This window comes from Lynx canadensis, chromosome F2, assembly GCF_007474595.2.
Source record: "Lynx canadensis isolate LIC74 chromosome F2, mLynCan4.pri.v2, whole genome shotgun sequence".
NCBI lineage: Eukaryota > Metazoa > Chordata > Mammalia > Carnivora > Felidae > Lynx > Lynx canadensis.
In genome coordinates this window covers 54790028-54814284 of record NC_044320.2, presented here as the reverse complement: position 1 = coordinate 54814284, position 24257 = coordinate 54790028, and the positions used below count along the sequence as shown (strand labels likewise).

At 37.5% G+C, this 24257-nt stretch overlaps 1 protein-coding gene across 1 annotated transcript in view; it reads right to left on the bottom strand.

The window, feature by feature from the left end:
- Positions 1 to 422: 422 nt before the first annotated feature.
- MRPS28 (mitochondrial ribosomal protein S28) overlaps positions 423 to 24257 on the bottom strand; it is a 108860-nt gene continuing 85025 nt past the window's right edge. Inside the window, exon 3 of the mRNA XM_030304100.1 lies at positions 423 to 715. Within this exon, the coding sequence (XP_030159960.1) occupies positions 550 to 715 (166 nt within the window). The 3' untranslated portion in view covers positions 423 to 549. The remainder of the gene's footprint in view (positions 716 to 24257) is intronic.

Here is a 24257-nt window from a genome sequence, read left to right as displayed (position 1 = left end):
GGTGATATAATAGGTGATATCTCATCGTGGTTTAATTTGCATTTCCCTGATGGTAAGTGATGTTGAGCATCTCTCCAGGTGCCTGTTGGCCATCTGTATGTCTCTGGAAAAATATCTATTCAGGTCTCCTGCCCTCCCTGCTTTATTCTGTCCTCAGCATAGATCACTGTCTAACGTAGTAGTATGTATGTTATTTATTTTCTATTACCTCCAGTCAAAGGTAAACTCCACAAAGCAAGCAATTTTGTCTCATCTGTTTACTGCTGTTTCAAATAGTGCCATGCACATAGCAAGCACTCAAAACATACTTGTTGAATGACAGAATTTCCCAGAACAGTTTATATTTCCCCAATCAAAGGGAAGAATGGGTGTAAAAGGGAGGAGGGGAGAAACAGCTAAAGAAAATTTTAACAAATAAGAGCCATAATTATAGCTTTTGTTTATTATGTCTTCTTTCAATCATTTATTTACAATTTTCTAATTGCATTCTTGATGAATATCTGGGTTGAACAAAAAAAAGGAGTGAATGCACTAAGCAAAGTTTATTTATTATTCACGATGTTCCTGTTTTGATTTGGCATCTTTACTCTCCTGGAGTCCTAAGAGAATCGCATCAGCCTCAAGTATAGTTGTATCTGTGGTGGCTCCCAGGAACCTAGATGTAAGTTCAAGATCTAATAGACGCAGTCGGACTCTGGTTCCTTTCTGGTATTTCCTGGATAGTACGAAAAAAAAAAAATTCCATTAATTCTGCATAGCACAACATGAACAAGTAGTTTAATTTTTTTTTTAATGTTTATTTTTGAGAGAGACAGAGCACGAGTAGGGGAGGGAGGGGCAGAGAGAGAGACACACACACGCAAACACACACACTCACAGAATCTGAAGCAGGCTCCAGGCTCCAAGCTGTCAGCACAGAGCCCGACGCAGGGCTCAAATTCACGAACCACGAGATCATGACCTGAGCTGAAGTCGGATGCTTAACTGCCTGAGCCACCCAGGCGCCCTAAACAAGTAGTTTAAAGTAAAACTCAAATTCTAATTTTAATGTGGTGGCTCAAGATAAAGAATATGTTCTTTTTTAAAAAAACACTTTATACTAGTGTGTGAGAAAGAGTTGTTTTTGACAGAAAATTTAGTTGTATCAGAATTGTAACCTTGAAGTGACTTTTAAAGACCTTATAAACAAAATTCAAACAAGTCAATTCTTGAAAATAACATTTATTTTAATATGTCATTCATTTTTTAAAATATTTATTTATTTATTTTGAGAGAGAGAGAGAGACAGACAGCATGCACATGCAGGAAGGGCAGAGAGAGAGAGAGAAAGAGAGAGACTCCCAAGCAGGCTCTGTGCTGACAGCACAGAACCTGACATGGGGCTCAATCCCACTAACCATGAGTCTGTGACCTAAGCCGAAATGAAGAGTCAGACATTTAACAGACTGAGCCACCCAGGTGCCCCAATATGTTATTCATTTTTAAAATCAGCGAATATCAAGGGAAAAAGATTTTCAGATACATGCTTTCTTCCCAAAGTTAAGAACTTCTCATTTTTATTTAATATTTTTTTAATGTCTATTTATTTTTGAGAAAGAGAGAGAGAGAGAGGCAGAGAGAGAGGGAGGCACAGAATCCAAAGCAGGCTCCAGGCTCTGAGCTGTCAGCACAGAGCCCAAAGCAGGGCTCAAACTCTGAATGGCGAGATCATGACCTGAGCCGAAGTTGGGACACTTTAACCCATTGATCCACTCAGGTGCCCCCCAAATCTTTTAAAGTAAAGAATATTTTACAAAAGCAAAAGGGAAAAAGGTCTAAATGTAAAGTACTTAAGTGCTGAGGACTGACTGCACTATAATTAAAGTGTAATGACAGCCTAACATGCATGATGGCTCACTTTGATCAATAAAATATTTTATAATACCAAATGAAACTTATATTCATTCATCTTCTTCCTTGATCAAATGTTTTAAGGGTTTAATATCAACATTATGAAAAGCTACAGGTGAATGAAAATATTGCCAATGACTGCAATCCCAAAATCTTTAAGGATCTAAACATACAAGCATACCTTGTTTCACTGTGCTTTGCTTTGCGCTTTGCAGGTATGACGTGTTTTACAGGTTGAAGGTTTGTGGCAACCCCGTGTCAAACAAGTGTATCGCCACCATTTTTCCAACAGCATTTGCTGACCTTGGGTCTGTCACATTTTGGGGGTCGTACGATAGTTCAAACTTTTTCATTATTGTTATATTTGTTTTGGTGATCTGTGATTAGTGATTACTAGTTGAAAGGTCAGATAGGGGTTAGCAGGTTTTAGCAATAAAGTATTTAAAAAAAATTTTTTTTAATCTTTATTTTTGAGAGAGAGAGAGAGAGAGAGAGAGAGAGAGAGAGAGAGACAGTGTGCAAGTGGGGGAGGAGCAGAGAGGGAGACACAGAATCCGAAGCAGGCTTCAGGCTCTGAGCTGTCAGCACAGAGCCCCACACAGGGCTCAAACTCACGAACTGCTAGATCATGACCCCGGTAGAAGTTGGGACGATTAACCGACTGAACCACCCAGGCTCCCCGACAATAAAGTATTTTTTAATTAAAGTATATGCAGTTAAACTTCGAGTAGGGTTTCAAATCATGGGTCCACTTATACATGGATTTCTAATAAATACAGTATAGTACTATAAATGTATTTTCTCTTCCTTAGTATTTTCAATAACATTTTCATTTCTCTAGCTTATTTTATTGTAAGAATACAGTATATAATACACATAACATACAAATTACGTATTAATTAACTATTTATATTATCGGTATGGCTTCCAGTCAACAATAGGCTGTTTTTAAAAAAGTTTTCCATGTTTATTTATTTTTGAGGTGGGGAGGGGCAGGGAGGGAAGGAGAGAGAGAATCCTAAGCAGGCTCCGCACCGTCAGTACAGAGGCCAACGTGGGGCTTAATCTCAGTAACCTAACCATGAGATATCATGACCTGAGCTGAAATTAAGAGTCAGACACTTAACCAACTGAGCCACCCAGGTGCCCCAACAGTAGGCTATTAGTTTAAGTTTCTGGGGAGTCAAAATTGTATGCAGGTTTTTGATTGCACGGGGGGGTCAGCAGCTGTAACCCCTTCATTGTTCAAGGGTGAACTATACATTGTTTTTTTAGACATAATGCTATTATTGCACACTTAATAGACTAAAGTGTAGGGTAAACATAACTTTTACATGCACTGGGAAACCAAAAAATTCATTTGACTTGCTTTATTGCAATATTTGCTTCATTGTGGTGACCTGGAACCAAGCCTGCATTCTCTCTGAGGTGTGCCTGCCCACCAAGTATTCTAATTTTAAATTAAACAACTTTACATAAATGGAAACAAAGTTCTCAAAAAAAGTCACTGAAAAATGATTTTTGTAGGCCATATAATGAATAGTCTCCATACAATGTTTAATTAGGTATTCTGAAGGAATTTATAAATGATCTATCAAATAAATATGAAGGCTACTTGGTTTTTTTAAATAAACTTATTTTTCTTTCTGATAATAGAAGTAAATATTCTTTTGTAAAACTATGTAAAATAATGAAGTCAGTCATATTTTCTAGTTCTTCTATCTATTTACACGTATGTATACATGAGTGTGTATTTGACAGCATAGATCTTATTTTCTGTCTTTGTTTAAAAAATCAAAGAGATATCCTAAAATATTGAGCATAGCCTTATAATCTTAGAAAACAGCAATTACAGGACATATTCTATATGAATTATCCTCTGAAAAAATAAGGTTGGTTCATAGGCAAGGTAAAGGTGAACACTATTTTCTATATTACTTGGAGCTATAGCTTATGTTCTAACAGATTCTTTCCTTTGTCCTCACAGCATGACTCACAGCGATTCAATCAGCTTTGATTCATGTTGACCCCTTCTTCCCTCCATTCCTGCAATATCCAATTAGCAACTTTAGTTCATTTTTTAACACAGATATTTCTTGATCTTAACCCTACAAGTCTCATTACCCCTTAGCTGAAGCTTGAGGTCTAATCTTCCCAGAGCCCATGTTTTGGGCCCACTTCTCAAGATGGCTTCCATATCTTGGCCTGATGTCCATTCCCACATACTTCTATTCCTCCGTACCTTTGCTTCTATTGCCAGCCTTCCTTGAACTTACTGTCTATCTGCCTGATTCTTAAGTTCCAGGTAGAACAGCTACATCAAATGCAGCTCCCAAGAGCCTTGACATTCTCCTTGTCGGAATGAAGAGTCTGTCACTGGAACTCCCATGGACGAAATAGGTTTTGCAGTCATAGACCTGGATGCAAATCTGAGCCCTGCCACTTACTCGTTGGGTAACCCTGAGTGGCTTTCCCTGAACCATAATTTCCTCATCTACAATAAGAGAGATTCCAACCATTTTGCAGGTTTACTGTGAAGGTTAAATGGGATAATATGTTGAAAATGCTTAGCACATGACTGCAAATGTTAGTGCCTCTCACTTACTGGTCTTGGTTATCTGTGCAACTCTCTGATCTCTCTTTAGTCTCTATGCTCCCCCAAGATCTGGCACTGGGTTTATCTCTGTATCCTTCCAGTGCCAATGTAGCAGGTACCCACATGTCTGTCAATAAATTAACATGACACTTGCTGATAAAAGCCACCAGGTCACAGATTATCTAGAATTTCTACTTTCTTGGCTTTAGCAGCTGTGTGGACTGGTGCATTTACTTAACCTCTCTGAAATTTGCTTGGCATCGTGCCTAGCACACAGTGGTTAATAAACATTGGTTTTCTTCTTTCATTGTTCATTGTCGGCTTATTTCTTTTTACTTATTTTTAGGAGCATTACTCATAGCTGGACTATAAACTTATCATGAGGAAAGGAACAGGGACTTTGTATAAAAAGAGTTGCACATGTCACAAACACCAGGGGCACCAATTCTGGGCACAGTCGCAGTGAAGAGGAAGCTCTCAGTGTAAGTGGTTCTGTGTCATATTAACGGCAAAAATCTCCAATTAAAAAATAAAAACAGGAACACCATTGAGTGCCAGTATGCTTGGTAATTTATGGAATGCAGAAGTTTGTCCCCAGTTTTAGATGCATTAGCCTTTAGTGATATGAAAGCTTTGCCTTCACTTCTAAAAATTATGGAAATTCTGGGAATTATCCAGTGAGATGATAATGGAGATGAAAAGCAAACTGCAGGCTTGTATGTGTGGTGAAATGAGAATTGTCCAAATATACACATTGTGCACTACACAAAACAAACAAAACAAACCTTTAAAAGATTCTTTTCTGCTATCTAGAAGTAGCTGTTTCTACTTTTATGGTACTTAATTTTTATTTTGTATTACAGTTGATTGCAAGTAAGCGTTACCTTCTCTATGAGACTGTAAGATCCTCAAGGGCAGGGATTTCATATCTGCCTCTCACAGCCCCATGAAGACATTTCACATAATGCAGCCTTTTGAACAGTGGTTTCCACACTTTCTAGTATACCAGAAACACCTGGAGTACCGGTTAAAAATGCAAATGGAGGGACGCAAGCCTGAAAGTAAGCTGGCAAATCTGAGGTGAGACTTAGGAATTTACCTTTTGAGCAAGCTTCCCAGGTGATTCTGATTCAGGCTTCTCTGGTCACCACTTGAGAAAATCTGGCCTAGGATTAGGTTTATTATATATATAATCAAGTGCAGGAAGACAGGACAGTTTATATAAATACAACAGGCCAGGAAAATGAGAATCTCTGAAAAACTCTGTGGCTACCATTAACAAGTTTCAAGAATAACAGATGTTTTCCATAAGTGATGACAAGAGTTGTTTAGGGTGAATAATTTAGATAGACCAAAAGAAAAAAAAAAAGTCAGGAATATATAATATGGAGAAATGCACCTAAAAAGAGTCCCTTGAACAAAGCCCACTGACAGGCTGGAGTAGGGCTGCCTCGCCCACACTGAGACTGTCCGTTCTGGGAGATCCAGGACATGTAAGGGTCAGCATACTTCTCTGACAAGAACAGCAGCCATACAACTAATGTGGAGTTGATCCTTGCTTTAACTTCGAAACACTTTATTAAAGGAAAAAAAATAAGCTAATATATTTCTAAGAACTCCATTTCTTCCAGTGTAATTCGAGGTGAACCTTCACTATTGTAGTCTTTGATAATCACTTACACCACTTAGTTTTCCCATTTGGGTTTCCATTGTTCCACATAATAAGATTTAAAATGAGTATGCCAGTAAACTCTCTTCCCAGATTGTTTATACAACCCTTAAATGGTCACTTTATTCCAAGATGTTGGCCTAAGTATAAAAATCCAGAAAAGGCAATGTAGTGACTGAGAGCATGGGCTCTGGAGCCATATGACTACACATGTGTGTGTGCAGTTGTATCACTTATAAACATGCAACCCTGAGGTACTTTATCTCTGTTTCAGCGTCCTCATTTGTAAAATGGGAATCGTTGTACCTACGTCATAGGTTCTTGTGAGCATGAAATACATTAAAACATTCCAAGCCCTTATAAATGCTCAATAAATATTAGCTATCATCATCAATCACCACCACCACCATCATCAAAACAAACCCAATGAAAACCGATACTCTATGTGGGAGTGATGCAGAATAGAAGAGCACCTTCAGTTCTAATTCAGTGATAACTGAATCGATACAAAAGGTTCCTATAGAAAGGAAATTTGGAGGTGGGTTCTCTTCCAATACTTGCTTTCATTCAAATCTTACTTATTTTAATGGCATAAGCACTCTTCTCTTAAAATACAACATAACCATTCTACAAAAATGGAAACCGTTTCTTTTGAAATGAATGTTGACTTTCCAATGAGATGTGAGGCAAAAGAGCTCTGAACAAAGCAAGTAAGATTCAGAGGACTACGCACCGAATGGTCCACATTTCCTAGCATTGACCACAACGTAACCACATATACAGTCAGTCACAAAAGGGTCACAGTGATTTACGTACTCTTGTGCTCTTTCCGGCAGTGGCTCAGGAAGACTGAGGGGCAGGGAGAGGTGTCCTAACTTCACCTATCTCCTATTATCACTCTTGCTTCACTAACTTTCAGTGGAGTTACGCCTTTTAGGAATATACTTGTACTTATAGCACACACCATTTCTTAGAAGGGAAAGGTAACAATTTCTGTAGATTCATTATTTGTTTTTCCAAGAAGCAATTTTTAGCTTCATTTAAAATTCAATAATAGCCTTAACTTCTAACCTAATCAACTAACCCCTTTCATGATTTTATAAACCTGAATCTGTCTCTTCTGTCTTCTTTTTATAATGGGGTTTTATTATTCTTTTATGTATCTAGTTTTCCCTCACTCCTGTGATTGTATCAATGGACTCTGCTAAAAACTGCTCAAATACCCATAAACAAAATTTATTATCTATAATAAAATCGATTATATCTATATCTATCTATAATAAAATCTATTTATTATCTATAATAAAAATATCAAATACCACTGCCCACTGTAACTTTCCGTGATAATGGAAACACTTTAGATAAGGTTTGAGCACTTGAAATATGGCTAGTGTAACTGAGGAACTGAACTTTTAAATTATATTTAATTAACTTAAATTCAAATTTAAAAAACCACATCACAGTGCAGCTCCAGAGAATTTCAATAAAATTTGACAATAAAAATAGTAAGCATACTTGTCCCACAATATAAAAATATACTCTGTGGCAGAAAAACTGTTTTTGCAGGAAAAAATAGTACTTAGAAATAATTTGTTATAAGAAATAACTACCACTAATTAGATCCAGCAATAATAAACAGATACATGTTTGCCATTATTAACCCCTCAAACATTTCTTTCCTTTCTGTTACCTTTTATATTTTTCCTCAAATCTGTGTGACATTGTACTAGACACATAGCAACTGAATTGTCTTATTAATAAGCTATTTTGAGGTTATAATTAAGATCTTCATAAAGATAGCTTCCCTCATATTACAGACATAAAACTAAGATACATAGAATTAAAGTCACTTGCCTAATGCCAAAAAGTGGTATAAAAGGATTCACAGATTTTTTTTTCCCTCTTCCTTTTCTCAAGTTCTCAAATACCTGTGACTTCTGGCAAGAACTATAAATTTAATCCCTTTGGGGGTGGTAAGAATTTACCACTTCATACAATCTTATAATGTCTTCCTTTTAAATAAAATTTAGGCCACACTGTTGTCATCCAACTCATTATTTTAACTGCTCCCCCTTTAGAAAAATGATTGCTTCCAGTGGTAACAAATAATAATATTGGGAAAAAATCTCCATGGCGTCAAGCAATTTCGTCTATTTTTTTTTTAATTAGGAAAAACATCCCAGATATTAGTTTCTCAGAAATCTTCTATTTTATATTAAAACCACTGAATACTGCTGTCTTGAAAGGCAAATAGGATGTCTCCAATGAGCACATTCAAAATAAAAATAGCCTGTGTTTTTACTGCTTGGTGTGTTTCTTTCTTTTAACTTCAAGTGCTTGCCTCTGACTGATCTTTGTGAACTCCAGCCTAAATGGATTCAATCCCAGCCTTCACCGTGACTGCTCTCTTCCACTGTGCGCTTTCTCAGACCATATGCTGCAGTAAATGAGCCTGCATGGCTGAGCTGTTTAGGAAAAGGGCAATTAAATCTGGTTTTGCATTTCTTTATTAAGGACATGGTTTAAAGACTTTCCTTTGGAGAGGTTTTTGACATTCTTTCCACAGACATTCTTTAACATCTGTCAGTGCAGGCTAGTGATGGTTCTCATAGACTTAAAATAGAGAGCGAATCCTCTGCCTAGTTCTTTGATACAAATATATTAATAATACAAAGCTGACAAATAATAAGGTTTGGATTAAACCTCAGTATCTAAAGAGAATACTGTGAGGAATTCTGACTTTGCTAGTCAATTTAACTGTCTTGCTGTAATCATAATTCTCAGAGGTTTTAAAAATAGTTCTTTTGAAATCATTAGGCATCTACATTTTTATCTCAATGAGTTAAAATAGTTTAGAACTTTTTCCAATTTTCTGACAATTCTTTACTTAAAGCTTTAAGACTTTAGAAATAATTTTTTCTCTTCCTTTTTGAAGAGGAAAAGCTAAAATATTTCTATTGGTTCAATTAACACCTATGTGATTTTTTTTAAGTTTATTTATTTATTTTGAGAAAGTGTGTGCACGTGCGCGGGGGTGTAGACAGAGAAGGAGACAGAGAATCCCAAGCAGTCTCTGTGCTGTCAGCGTGTGGCCCCACATGGAGCTCAATCCCACGAACAGTGAGATCATGATCCAAGCTGAAAATCAAGAGATGGACACTTAACTGAATGAGACACCCAGGTGCCCCTGATTTTTCACAATTTATACAATTGTTCACAGTAATGTTGATCTGTATGTGAAGCCACCAACGTGTGTGTGTGTGTGTGTGTGTGTGTGTGTGTGTGTGTGTGTGTGTTTGAGTGACAGAGAGAGAGAGAGAGAGAGAGAGAGAGGAGAGCATGTATACATGTGAGTAAGAGAGCACATGTGAAAATGTATACTTTCTTCTTCAAATGAACTGTCCAGACATCAATTTCCTCATCTTTAAAAAGCACACTGTTGGGGCGCCTGGGTGGCCCGGTTGGGCGTCCGACTTCAGCTCAGGTCATGATCTTGCAGTACATGGGTTTAAGCCCAGCGTCGGGTTCTGTGCTGACAGCTCAGAGCCTGGAGCCTGCTTCAGATTCTGTGTCTCCTTCTCTCTCTGCCCTTCCCCTGCTCACGCTCTCTCTCTCTCTCTCAAAAATAAATAAAGATTAAAAAAAAAAAAAAAAGATCAAAGGTGTTTTACAGTTCTATGATTTAGTTCTACTTTTACACAACGTTAAGTATTTGAAATTAGATACAATGTAGAATGATATTAAGTGCAAAACTGATTAAACTTCTTGGTGTTTAATTCTGGATTTGTCTCACTTTTTCAAAATGCCATCTGCCATGTTTCACTGACCTATCTGGTCTATTGCTTCTTTCTGTCCAATCTGTCAGATGTCTTTAAAGATTTTCTTACCACCATGCTATCCATACTGTATTATCAAGCACAGCAACCAGGGTTAACAAAATAAAGGTAGAAAGTGTTCATAAAGTTCTATAGCTCTCCGATATTTCTACTCATTAAAATTTTAAATGCAGCACAAATCTTAAGTTCTAATTTATTATCCCAGGTCGTTAGGAGATGTAAATGGGAAACAAAAATTATTATCACCATAACTTCTGCCACCTGCATTATTACCAAAAGTCCCTGGAAAAACCTAATGGTTATCCCTTTAATAATACTACAGAGAGTGTGCCTATCCACTAGGCCAAAATAAACCATGCAAATCAACTAGCAACTGGAACTCTCCATGCCATTGTGGCAGGGAGTGATGGACATTGTTCTTTTTTTAAATTTTTTTTAATGTTTATTTATTTTTGAGACAGAGAGAGACACAGTATGAACGGGGGAGGGGCAGAGAGAGAGGGAGACACAGAATCGGAAGCAGGCTCCAGGCTCTGAGCCATCAGCCCAGAGCCTGACGCGGGGCTCGAACTCACGGACCGCGAGATCGTGACCTGAGCTGAAGTCGGACGCCCAACCAACTGAGCCATCCAGGCGCCCCTGATGGACATTGTTCTTAACACCAAACTGCATTCCCTCAAGTTGTAATCGTCCTAGATGAGGATTTAAACTTTTTTCTGTAATTCTAATATAAATGTATGATTTTGTTTTTTCCTTAAACCAAGTTCTTTTTAACCCCTACCCTGCTGGTTAATATTCTGTGTCACCACAAACAGAAGTTTTGTCTCTTGTTCAAGCACTGATCTATTTTATGAAATGTGAAGATAAAATTAATTTTTTTAAATGAAACTTTTAAATGTAAAATAACTTCACTTAATAATGTAGAATATGCATATAATGTAATATATTACATATGGAATCAGTGACAACAGAATCTTTTCTCAGAGCGGCAATATAAGGTGTATCAAGACATAAGATACTTGAGATGTGCTGATGACTGATACTGGGATCAAACTTGGAGCCAGTATTATGGCATCTAAGCAAGAAGGGATACATTTTGTGGTATGTAATTCTTAAGAAAATATACATATTTTATTGTCAGAGAAAAGTTTTGTCAGTACAGAACAGAGGAAGGAGTAAGAACTTTAGAGAATTATAGAAAGATCTAGATTTGACTGTGACTGAGTGCAAGAAACTTACTCTGAATGGACTGTTTATTTATCTGTAAAAGGAGGATAATATACACTGCCTGGCAAGGTTGATGTGAAGCTTCATGCATCATAAGGTGTGGAAAGTGCCTGGCACATAACACATACTCCATAAATACCAGCTATTATGAAATTCACCACATTCATATTTACATAAAGTGCACCAGGTTACTGAAAGGATAATAACTTCAAATACGGTTTTATTGAAGACACTAGATTACTGCTCAAATGAATAAGTACTAGTAGTAATCTTCAACGTATACAAAAGAAGCAAAAGGAAAACAAAACTCATTGAAGACATTCTTTTGAGTTTGAATTTGGAGCTGAGGGAGGGGGCTAATAAAATCCAGAAATTACTTTAGAACTTACAGGGACAGATTTGGTGACTCTACAGGGAGTCAGAAGTGGGAGGAATAACAGAATCACTTGTGGACATTTTTCACAATGTTTTTTTCTTCTCTTTTCTTTCTTCAAAATACTGATGCCAGGGGTCCAACCCAGATCTACTCCATCAAAATCAATGGGGTAGACCTGGAGATTGATGCACAGTTGGGAAAAAGCTCCTCAAATGGGTCTGGTGTCCTGACCTTCTTCAAAGAGCAATGGTTAATGCGTTCATAAGTTACATTCTCTTGAGTCTTTGTCTCAATCAAATTCCAAATTAACGGTTCATGGTAGTTTCTGGGCCAAGATGAATCTTGCCCAAGTCAAGCTTTAACTTCCTAACAAGTGCATGCAGTACAGACAACATGAAGTCAAAACTAGAACTGCATTTTTAAATATCAAATATGAGACAAAAAAGACAAGTTGTTTTTCCATTATGAATACTGAATAAATTAGTATGTATTTTCACCTAAACAAAGGGCTGACTCATTTTATGTGGGTCATGTAAGATTTACTGCAGTTAAAGATGTATTTTCATGACCAAAAGACTTTCAGGATCCCTTCCACAGTGCTTGAAAACCTAACACTTAAGCATATACAACAAGAGTCACATTTGGCTTGAAAATGACCTTATGGCAGATGTTATCTCCTGACTACCTCAGCTCTAAAATGTCCTTGATTATTTCCTCCAATGGTAGAACCTGTCTCCCGATTCCCTGCACTTTTGACTACATTAAGAGAACAGATTTGTCCGAACCCATTTTCAGAGTTTCTTTTTTTCTTTTATCTTGTTTCTATCTCTCTAAATTAGTTCCTTATTAAATAAGTATCATTAAATTTTCAACAAACACCTACTCAGCATCTGCATGAGGTAAGGGGATACCAACAAGAAATAGAGAAACTCTCCTGTCCTTTCCCAACCCACAGAGGCAAAAATGTAGTGAAGACCTTAGTCCACCAATCCCTCTGGCGGGCCATAGAACTACTTCAGCAGGTTGGTCCTGATTTCTGTGCCCTTTCAACAAGAGATGAGACTCTCAGATACCTTTTGGAAAGGCAAACACTTCACAAATTGTTACTGCAGTAGCTTATGTGGGCTGGCAAGGGTCAGCGAGGAAAATCTTTCATAAAAGAATCAGACCCATCCTGCAGATTTCATGTAATCCAGAGTGTTGTAAACAGTCTCCAGTGTGAGCCAAGAAGTAGTGTCAATGAGGGGAGAAAATGAAAGGGGGAGAAGGAAGAGCAGTAGGTGCAGGGGGTGGGACACAAAGACTTAATATTAAGGTAGGTTGCTTTTAAAAAGACCCTTAGGGCTTAGAATAGAGCTTGTGACTTGACACTTACAGGCCTTGGTTGATATCTGCCCTTTGCACCTCCAAATCTGGGTATATTTATTAAACACTCTAGTTCATACCCTTTAATTAAAAACTGAGGTCACAGAAGCTTAGAGAAGTTCTGTGAAACTAAAAATAAAAAAAGAAAACTAGTTTAAAGGCATTTCGTGTGATAAGGTGGTTTTAGATAAATGCAAGCTCAATAAAAGTCAACAATGTGCTTTTGCTCCCCCAAAAGTAAATGTGATTTTAGGCTGAATTAGTATAAATATATATTCCATGTAATAAAATATATATTCCACATAATAATCCCAATCTCTTTTCACTTTTCTGACCCTATCTGGGGTACTGTCAGCTATCTGGGCAACACAATTATAGGGTCATTGATATTTGAGGTCCATCCAGAAGAAGACGGTAAAATAATGTTATGCTGAACGATGAATTAAGAGAAGGAAACCATCAAGCAGGTTGAAAAAAGAAGAAAGTAGACCTTATATCTGCATGAAGAATTTGAAAGACGTTAATATTAAAAAGGTCACAGTATTTATTTTGTGCATCTATTTTAGGTACTTCCAAAAAACAGAAATAGGAAAAATGGGTAGAAATTATAGGATGGCTGACTTAGCACATTTCAGTTTACTATGGGGAAGAACTTCTAACAGAGTTGGCTGGAAAGAGAATTGGTTGTTTTGTATGTAAATAGAGGAAATCACAGGGGATTTGTTTACTTCTGATTTAAGAAAAGAAATTTGTGAGCAACTGGTATCTCTAGAGTGATTTTGCTCTAAATACTAATAGAGTAAAATACTGTCAAGCACCAAACATTTTTGGAATGGAATTCTGCAAAGCAAAGAAATATTACATACTTTAGAATCTCTGAATCAAAATCAAAGCATCTATTTATGATTAAAATTACAAATAAAAGTTTTGTTTGCTTTTGCTTTTATTTAATAGGAGGCTGTGGTTATTTCCTTGGTATTAGATAATGATATTTTAAGACTCTTACAGAAAACAACACTCAAAAAAATACTAAAATTAAAAAAAAAAGGTGTTAGGTTAACATTTTGACTAGTATAAGTTATCTCTGAATAAATTCTTATGCTTTTATTTTTTTTTTAATTTTTTTTCCAACGTTTTTATTTATTTTTGGGACAGAGAGAGACAGAGCATGAACGGGGGAGGGGCAGAGAGAGAGGGAGACACAGAATCGGAAACAGGCTCCAGGCTCTGAGCCATCAGCCCAGAGCCTGACGCGGGGCTCGAACTCACAGACCGCGAGATCGTGACCTGGCTGAAGTCGGACGCCCAACCGACTGCGCCACCCAGGTGCCCCTGCTTTTAAACTAAAGCAAAAGGATCGCCTGGGTGGCTCAGTTGTTTGAGCGTCCGACTTCAGCTCAGGTCATGATCTCACAGTTCATGGGTTTGAGACCCACGTTGGGCTCTTGTCGACAGCTTGGAGCCTGGAGCCTGCTTTGGATTCTGTCTCTGTCTCTGTTTCTGTCCCTTTCTCCCCGTCCCCCCACCCCACCCCTCCCCTGCTCATGCTCTGTCTCTGTCTCTCAAAAATAAATAAACATTAAAATTTTTTTTTCAAGTAAAGCAAAACAGGATAGAATAGTGATTTAATTTTTTCCTTCACAACAAAAAAGGATTAGGGGTCCTTCATAAGAAATTTTTAACTTCAACAAGCACTCAGTTCCCCTCTCGATTTTTTTTTTTTTTTTTTGGACAGGAAGTAGTATTCCTCTCTCAAATATAATTTACTTGCATCTAGCTTTCCTGGCCCACATAAATGGACTTCTTAAATCAGTGCCTACAAAACAGGGGGGGAAAAAACAGGGGGAAAAAAAAATCAGTGCCTACAAAATAGAGCTTTTAACTTGCCAAGACAAGGTGAATGAGCAGCAAAATTCTGTTCGGAGAATATCATGTCATATTAATAGCTAAAGAAAGCCACAGTTTATTGGTTTACTGACCTGATAACTAAAACTTTGGATAACAAACAAACTGACAGTGTTTAAGTCAGTTTAAGTGTTAAGTCAGTGTTTAAGTGTTTCCCAATTTACCCATTTTATGTGAACAACTCTATGATCATTATGTAATGTTGAACAAGGTTATCTGTTTTATAAGATGGGAATCACCGTAGTACCTACCTTCTGGGATTTCTGGTAAAATTGTACAAGAGAATGCAATAAAATAAAAGTCTAGTCAGGACACACCTTGATTTAACAAAGAAACAGTTCAGGTGCATAACTAGCTACTTTCTGTCACAATTAATATAGGTCTGGCTGTAAGGTGTATTGTGGCTGGCAAACTGATGTGTCAGGGGGTTGACTCCTATTGGGGATGGACAGCAATGGACAAAAAATTTTCAAAGATGTCCTGTTCACAGAAATTGGGTTTAACTTTTGATGGACATCAATTAGCTAATCTACTAGATAAGCTACAGCAGCTGGACTTTTGAGGAGGTGTGTTTCTAGACCCCAGAGGGCCTTTCTGTTGAGAGCAGGACCCGTGTGATTAAGCATATGAAAGAGTATGAGCCCTGAGGGAGTTGGGCCAGGCATGACTCCTTGCTCTGGAACTGGGGCTCCAACCTGTCAATTTGTTCATTGGTTCATTCATTAAACAACTATTTCTTAAAAGCCCATCCGTGGCAGGTGCTGTTCTAGGTGCTGGAGTAACCCATGTGCAAGAAAGACAGGGTTCCATTACTCACAGAGTTTACACTGTGGTAGGGAGAAAACGACAATAAACACAAAACAAACTAGATAGGAGTAAGTGCTGTACAGAAAATTAAAATAAGGTGATATGATGGAGAGGGATGACATTGAAGGAAGGGATCTCTGGAGAAGTGATGTTTAAGTAGAGCCCTGAGTGACAACAGAGCCAGCTGTGTCAAGATGGGGGTAGAGCATTTCAGGCAGGGGCACAGTTAGTTCAAAGGCTCAGAGGGAAAACAAAGTTGGCATGATTGAAGAAGCAAGAGAAAAAACAGTGCAGTTGGACAGCCCTAGGTGACAGGGAGACTGGTAGGAGCCAGAGGTCAGAGAGGAAGGCAGGAGGCAGGCCACATACTGCTTCATACACCCAATGGAAAAGGTCTGGGGTTTATTTTAGATGCTCATGGAAAGCTGAGATAGAAGGGAAAGACATGATCAAATTTCTCAAGACCACTCTGGACACTCTTTGGAAAACGAATTATAGAGGGTGGGGATGGAAGAATGTTGGGTGAAGAGGGCTCAAGGGCAAATGCACTGCAGCGAGACATAGGTTGTGCCGGCACACCAAATCGAGACTCATCGCAGTCAGGTCTAACTCTACTGATAATGTCGTGGTTGTAAGTCATTCAGGATCACAGCGGAGCTAAGCTGATTCTTTAATATACTGCTGTGTTCTTAGTTTAACAAACAATTTAGGCAGGTGCAGAACCACCTATTTCCTGTCATAACTGGCATAGGCCTGGCTGTAAGGTTCTGTGGGCACAGGCAAACTGACTTAGCAATAGAGTTGGGTCCTTCTGAAGACAGACAGCTGCTGACAATTTTCAAAGACGTGAGGTGGGACCTGGGGATGTAGGACTTTTACAATTTTCTAAAGCAATATTTATTCCTGTATTTATTTGTTTATATATGTGTGTATTAGTCTGCTCGGGCTGCTATAACAAAACACCACAGGCTGAGTGTCCTCAACATCAAAAATTTATTTTCTCACAAGTTCTAGAAGCTAGAAGTCCAAGACCGAGGTTCTCACTAATTTGGGTTCTGGAAGAGACTATGCTCCCTGCTCACAGACTGCTGTCTTCTTACTATGTCCTCACATGGCCCTTCCTCAGTGCATACAAGGCCAGAGAGTGCTCTCTAGTCTCCTCCTTTTACAAGGATACCAATCCCACTGGATTAGGACTCTACCCTTATAACCTCACTTACCCTGTATTACCTCCTTATAGGCCCTATCCCCAACTATAGTCACATTAAGGGTTAGGGTTTCAAAACAGAAACTTTAGGGGAATGCAATTCAGTCCATAACAATGTGTTATTGTCATATGAATTCCTATTTGTATTAGTATATGAAAATATTTGAAACGTATCTTTGTTAAAATTATGTACCACACAGATACTCAGGATATGAGTAAGTGTGATCTTTACAAAAATTTTTTTTCATTTGAGAAAGCACAAGCAGAGGAGACAGAGAGGAGGGCGGTGGTGGAGAATATCTTAAGCAGGCTCCATGCGGAGTGTGGAGCCTGATGTGGGGCTCAATCCCACAACCCTAGGATCATAACCTGAGCCAAAATCAAGAGCTGTACACTCAACCAACTGAACCACCCAGACGTTCCAAGAATAAGTGTGATCTTAAGGAGTTTAAAGTCTCACAGGAGAGATAAACAACTATAATGACATGTGGAATACTACATTAGAGGTACATGTAAATGCAAATGGTTTTATTAGGGAAGAAATGTCAGAGAACCCTAGGGAGAAGAACTGACATTTATGTTAAATTTTATAGAGTAAGTGGAAATTCACCAGGGAGGCAGACAAGAAAATCCAGACCTACCTCAAAACCCAATTTCTATGAAAAAGGTCTCCCCCAGACTACCCCAGTTCAAAGATACATATCCTTTTGACTGAATTTCAGGAATAATTATTGTTTATATAGTTCATTTGGCCATTAAAGAAACAGTGCTCTGAGATATGACTTCTACTGTTGTCTTGAACTACTATTTACGTCTTTCTTTATCAACAACTTAGAATGAGCGCATCCTTGTTTTCTAACTAAAATGTGGGTTCTTCAAGGTAAGGATCATAACTGATGAATTCTTCAACAGAGTAGAAGCCTAGTAAACAAATGCTGCTTTGATTTGATAAGACTAAAGGCTATAGAAGAGAGCTTAAATGTGAGAATCAGGAGCTTTATAATCAATCAGGTTCTAACTCCTCATAATGAAGAGAATATTACCGGTTAATTTCTCTGGGTCTCACTTTTTGTTGTCAAAAGAGAGCTGACTAGGTATCTCTGGCTCTTACAAGTTCTAAACCTTCATGAACAAGTTCTTACAAGTTCTTACAAGTTCTTACAAGTTCTTACAAGTTCTAAACCTTCTAGTTCACTATCTTACTCAACAACCCCATCTAATTAGGGGTGATCATAAAGGTTCCAGTCTCTATTACTCTTGATAGTCTCCTTTCTTGTTCAGACTTTATTTAAGCAGCTAAAAGGCCATAAAAATTCATTCAACGTTATATTTAACATAAAAGGGGAGGAAGGGAGGAACAACGAAAGAGAATTCAATGATCAATCCTTGAAGTTTAAATTTTAACCTGAAAATACAGTAAAAATCTATGTTAACATCTGGCACAGCAGAGCTAATTGTTCCCCTTCAAGGAAGCACCATGGAAGACCAGGGCAGGTCATACTTGCAAGCAAATTTAAAAGTACTCACTTTTGCCTTCTGGTGAGTAGGTTTCAATATATGGTTTAAACATTTTACAATATAGTATTTATATATAAACAAAAAATACTCCAAGTGTAAACAAAGAGATTGCTAAACGTAAAACATGTTAAGTTTTGCACTTTCTATTTTGTAACAAAACCTCATCCTAAACGAACAAGTGGGCTAAGAAGAAACAACTCAGCTAAAATGGTATTTTCTCCAACAATTCTGAAATAGACTAGTTTTAGTAATTATAAGAATGAAAGAAATTTTTAAGAAGTAGTTCCATCTGAAAAGTGGTTACAATTCTAACTTTGTAGTCGCCAACTCTTTTGTTAGATCACATTAAATAAACTGGTTGTTAAAAACTAGTGCTTGCAAAAAGTAATTCCGATGCCCAAGTACGGGACAGGCTCCATGACCACAAAACTATGCCAGCTCTACCTTTTAAATAGAGTTTGCCAAGATGAGTGTGTTATTAGCCAGGCTTGGCTGAAACAATCCACTGCCCACAAAGCTACTTTAATGTACTGTCTCTATTGAAAATCACAGCAATCCAACAATACATGACGATACTTTCCCATCACTGCAGCAATTCCCACCACAGGCAACACTTTGTCTCCAACAAAGAAGGCTCACATTCTATGTCCGCAAAACCCCCAATCCTGACTAGTACTGTATGGCTGCCAAGAGGAACATCTGTGTGCTCAACAGTACACAAAACGGGCTCTTTTTTCTCTGTTTTCTTCTTTTTTATTTCCTCGACAATAAACTGTGTGATTGCTTGGTAAGGAAATTGTCTTTCATTCCTTTCCTCTTCCCTTTTATTTATTTGTTTGTTTGTTTGTTTAACATGACAGTCAAACAACGACATCTGCCATCTATTACCACTTTGGGTCCAAATCCTGAACACATAGTAAAGTTATTTTCTGATTTCATTTGAACTTAGACTTGTGGTCATCTGAAGATTGCAGACTTTAACGATGAGATCCCTAATAAAAAGGAGCTATCTAATTCTGAGAATACTCTAGAACTTTATTTATATTTAGAAACTCATAAATCCAAATATAATACTGAAAAATGGCAATATACTCTTGAGAATAAAATCTCGTAAACTACACACTCCCTGTAGAAAATCTGTAATATAAGCTATTAGTTCCATAAGAATATTGCCATTTTGGTATCTTATGCCAAGAAAGACTTTTCTGTTATGTTTACCTTTACCTCAAATCAATATTTGGGCTTAAAAAAAAAATTAAGGCATACCAAGAGACAGATGGACAAAAAATATAACTAGGAATTTACCAGAGATAAATCACATGTTAGGCCCACAACTTCTACCTGCTCTCCAAACAAAAAGAAAAAAGTGCTCAATTTTTTCATGATTAAATAGATGCAAAGTAAATCTACGTACTTTTGCTATCAATATGATTAATTTTTAAAAACAGAATACCTATGTTGCAAAGGAATAGACTAGTTGGGATTTTAAATTAGTACAACCTTTCTAGAGAGCAATTTGGTAAAATGTTTATACCTGTTCGCCCAGCAATTTTACTTTTAGATTTTATCCAAAACAAGTGAGAAGAGACGGTCATCAAGATGTTTACTAAAGCTTTATTAAAAACAATTTAGGCACAGCCAAGTATCCAAACAAAGAGGATTTGTTAAATAAATTATGATACATCTCTAGAAGTACTATACAACCAAGAAAAGTAAAGTTTAAGACACTATAACATAAAAATATGTCCTGTACAGTTAGTAAATGAAAATAGCAGTTTAGAAAATATGAGATATGATGGCGATCCACCTTACAGGAAGAGGGAATCAGTACTTAAGGGACTGGGAATAGAAAAATCTCTTACATTTATCATTTTAAGTAGTAATAGGCAATCACAAAATTATAGCTCAGAAAGCTTAATGAAGATACAGCTGCCTGACACTGACTTACAGAGCCTGAAAGACCAGGCCATGTGACATGCAGCTCTCAGTTTTAGTGGATGAAACACCAACAGCAGATAACTATTATTTGGGCTTGTGTGTGTGTGTGTGTGTGTGTGATTACTGATTCCATTAGAAATGGAGTAAGTGGAAAATAATGAAGTTTTTTATTCCTTAAATCAAAAAGACAATATGGAGTGTATTTGTACCTTCCATAGTTTGACAGTGCCTCCTTACACTATAAAACTGCATTAGTAAGGAAATCACTTTCTGGTTTTATTTAAAGAAGATGAAAAGGTATTCTCTAATACTTTACGTTTAATATGCTTACTCTCCTCTGACATCTTGCATACGAGCCAGGAAAGTTACAAAGAGGTCTAGGAGTTCTGAAAGCATGTAAAGTGTGGGCTTGATCCCTTGAGTTATAGTACTCTTTTTCCATGACACCTTTTGTAAACAAGTTTTAAACCACATAGTTGTTTGTGATTCTGCTAACCTATCCATGTATTTCTTTTGGAAAAAATAAAATAATTTGTTTAAAATTGTCAAAAAAAAAAAAAAAGTGTTTCCAAAGCAGCTGTTAAATAAATGAGAGAGACAGAGCTGTACTCTATTAAGTGATAACAGTTTACTACATGATGTTTAAAAACCATCACCGGAGGGGTGCCTGGGTGGCTCAGATCATGAGGTCGTGATCTCACGGTTCATGGGTTTGAGTCCTGCATCAAGCTCTATGCTGACAGCTCAGAGCCTGGAGCCTGCTTCAGATTCTGGCTCTCTCTTTCTCTCAAAAATAAATAAACATTAAAAATTTTTTTAAACCATCACTGGAAAACTAATTAAAGTATCTGGTTTGTGATTTGATTTTCTCCTCACTGTATACAAGCAGAGTTCATGTTATATTTTTAAAATATTTTTATTATAGAAGCCAAATAATTCATCTCTTTCTTGTGTTCAGAAGTATACCACCAAATCATGTTAATAAAATTAAAGGTATAATAGCAAACTAGATAAAGGAAGACCTGTCAACAAATAATACAGCTTTTCAGGATGTATAGATTGTTTCTGATTTAGGTACTAAACAAATGTAGTGTGGGGGATGCCTGTCTATCAAGTGAAATGGGAATGCTGTGTTACTAAGACACAGGTGGGGAATACACCACAGAAACATGTCTGCCTTCACTAAACATTGGACTTTTTTAAAATGGAGTTTATTTAACTCCTACTGTTTACATGTTATTTCACTTATTCTCACACAAATAACTGGAAAGGTAATGTTAACCATTCTCCAAGTGAAAAAACTCTGCCAAAGTCATACAGGTAATAAATAGTACAGCTCAGATTCAAACCCTGATCTCTCGGATTCCATTCTGTGCTCTTTTCACTATATTATTGGGTCAAGAGAAGTAAAATGATTGAATGCTAAAATTGTAGGACGCATTATGGGTTGCAGTTTTAGCAGTGAATGTTACCAGATTACAAATACTCTACTTGTTGCCAGTGTTTCCTCTCTCCTCAAGTCACTGGCAAAGTCTATTTGTTCAGACAAGTTAGATCCAAATTGTTTCACGTAAGAAAATTGGTAGAATATTGGACATTTTTTTTTTTGTAACTCTGTCAAAAAAAGTACATTAGACTGTCAAGTTATGACCTAATTGATTTTTTTTTTTTTTATTTTTTTAAAAAATTTTTTTTTTCAACGTTTATTTTATTTTTGGGACAGAGAGAGACAGAGCATGAACGGGGGAGGGGCAGAGAGAGAGGGAGACACAGAATGGGAAACAGGCTCCAGGCTCTGAGCCATCAGCCCAGAGCCCGACGCGGGGCTCGAACTCACAGACCGCAAGATCGTGACCTGGCTGAAGTCGGACGCTTAACCGACTGCGCCACCCAGGCGCCCCCCTAATTGATTTTTTGAGAAGCTAGACTATCAGTTCAGTGACACGAATGGGTTTCGTGTTCAGGGAACTCTGATTGGACCACATATATAAATTTAAAAAAGAAACAAAATTATGTTTATATGCATTTATAAATATTAAGTAAAACCAAACATTTAACATAAAATCTATGAGTGAAGGACTCTTTGGATATGCTGAGCTGGTTGTGGGAGTGGGGATGATGGTGGCGGGGTGTTCTGCTTCGACTTTTAGTTTCTATTGATTTGCACTAGCAATCATAGTTTCAGAGGTACTTCTTGAAAGATCAGGGCAGAGTTTCTCTACGAATTCCTAAGAATGGATTCAGTTACCTCACCTGATGTCACTAATGATTTTCATTCTTTCCTTCAAGATAATTTTGCTCAGACTGAAAAAAACCCAACATCTTTTGTGGTTACACTATATTCTTACCCATTTGGAAGCAGGACACACACACTCTTTTGACAAAGTTATGACCTAATTGAGGGACATACTGATTCCCGAAGTATTATCATGACACGGTCATGCAATCAAACATTTTCTCTGTCATCAATCAGCCCATTATTACTTTTTTAATCCTTTGCCTGCATGATGGTTTTATTTTGATTTTACTTTTATTTTTTTTTAACTTTTTTATGTTTATTCATTTTTGAAAGAGACAGAGCACAAGCAGGGGTGGGGTGGAGAGAGAGGGGGCCATAGAATCCGAAGCAGGCTCCAGGCTCTGAGCGGTCAACACAGAGCCTGATGCAGGGCTCAAACTCACGATCTGTGAGATCATGACCTGAGCCGAAGTCGGACGCTCAACCGACTGAGCCACCCAGGCGCCCCATGCATGATGGCTTTAAAGCAGAAAATACACCTAGTGAGAGTTGCCTATAATACACACACTTACTTGCCCATTTTAGTCATTGTGACCATAACTGCATGTAAAAATTTATTGCACAAGCAATAAATTACAATATTTTTTAAACGTTTATTTTTGAGGGAGACAGAATGCGAGTGGGGGAAGGGCAGAAAGAGAGGGGTACGCAGAATCCGAAGCAGGCTCCGGGCTCTGAGTTGTTAGCACAGAGCCTGACGTGGGGCTCAAACTCACAAACCGCAAGATCATAACCTGAGCCGAAGTCAAATGCTCAACTGAGACACCCAAGCACCCCAGTAAGTTACAATTTTTTATTACAAAAGATTACACGGTTTTTTGGTAATAAAACAAAAATATTAGCCTGGTCTCCATCATCATTAAGGAAGTGTTATTAAATACTCCATTGTGGAAATTCTTTTTAAGGAATGTACCTCTTAGTTTTCTGGTCTCTTTCCATAATGTTATCAATTCCTCCTGCCACCCTGGTACCTGCCTCAATTTCCCACCTGGTTTTTAGAAGTAAACCAATTCTAATCTCCTCTTAGCTGGGAAACCAAATAATCTTATTAAGAAATACATGTTAATGAGGATTGATGAAGCTCTTTATAAGGGCCAGAAACATTGTTTCTTCGTTTTTAGTAAGCACTCGCAGTAGTTGGGAGATGTGTTGAAGGCTGATTTCTGGGCCTCATCCCGATATTCTGATTCTTTACATTTGGAGTGAGATTAATGGATTGCATACTGAGCAGAAATGTCTAGTAAGAAGATACCAGGTTTTAATTCAGAGGTTTTGTGGCCACTGTTTTTAGAATGCCACATTATTTTTAGGTTCTTTCCTCTGTTTTGGAGAGCTGTCATTATAGGAGTCTCATTCTAGACAATTTTTAAGGTTTCTCTTATACATTATGCTTTCAACATCAGTCTTGCAGGATGGGTTATATACTACAAATTTTGAAAGAACAACAGTCAAGCGGTGCAGAAGCCCTGCTTTTATTTCACGGCAAAAGAAACTATGCAGCACAGCCTTTTTCTTCAGCATCTCCAAAGGTGCGTGTCGTTTCCCACAGTATCGAATTGCTGGTCTAAGCACACACACAACCTAGGTGATAATTCACTTAGATTTAAACTACTTTTTTCAAAGC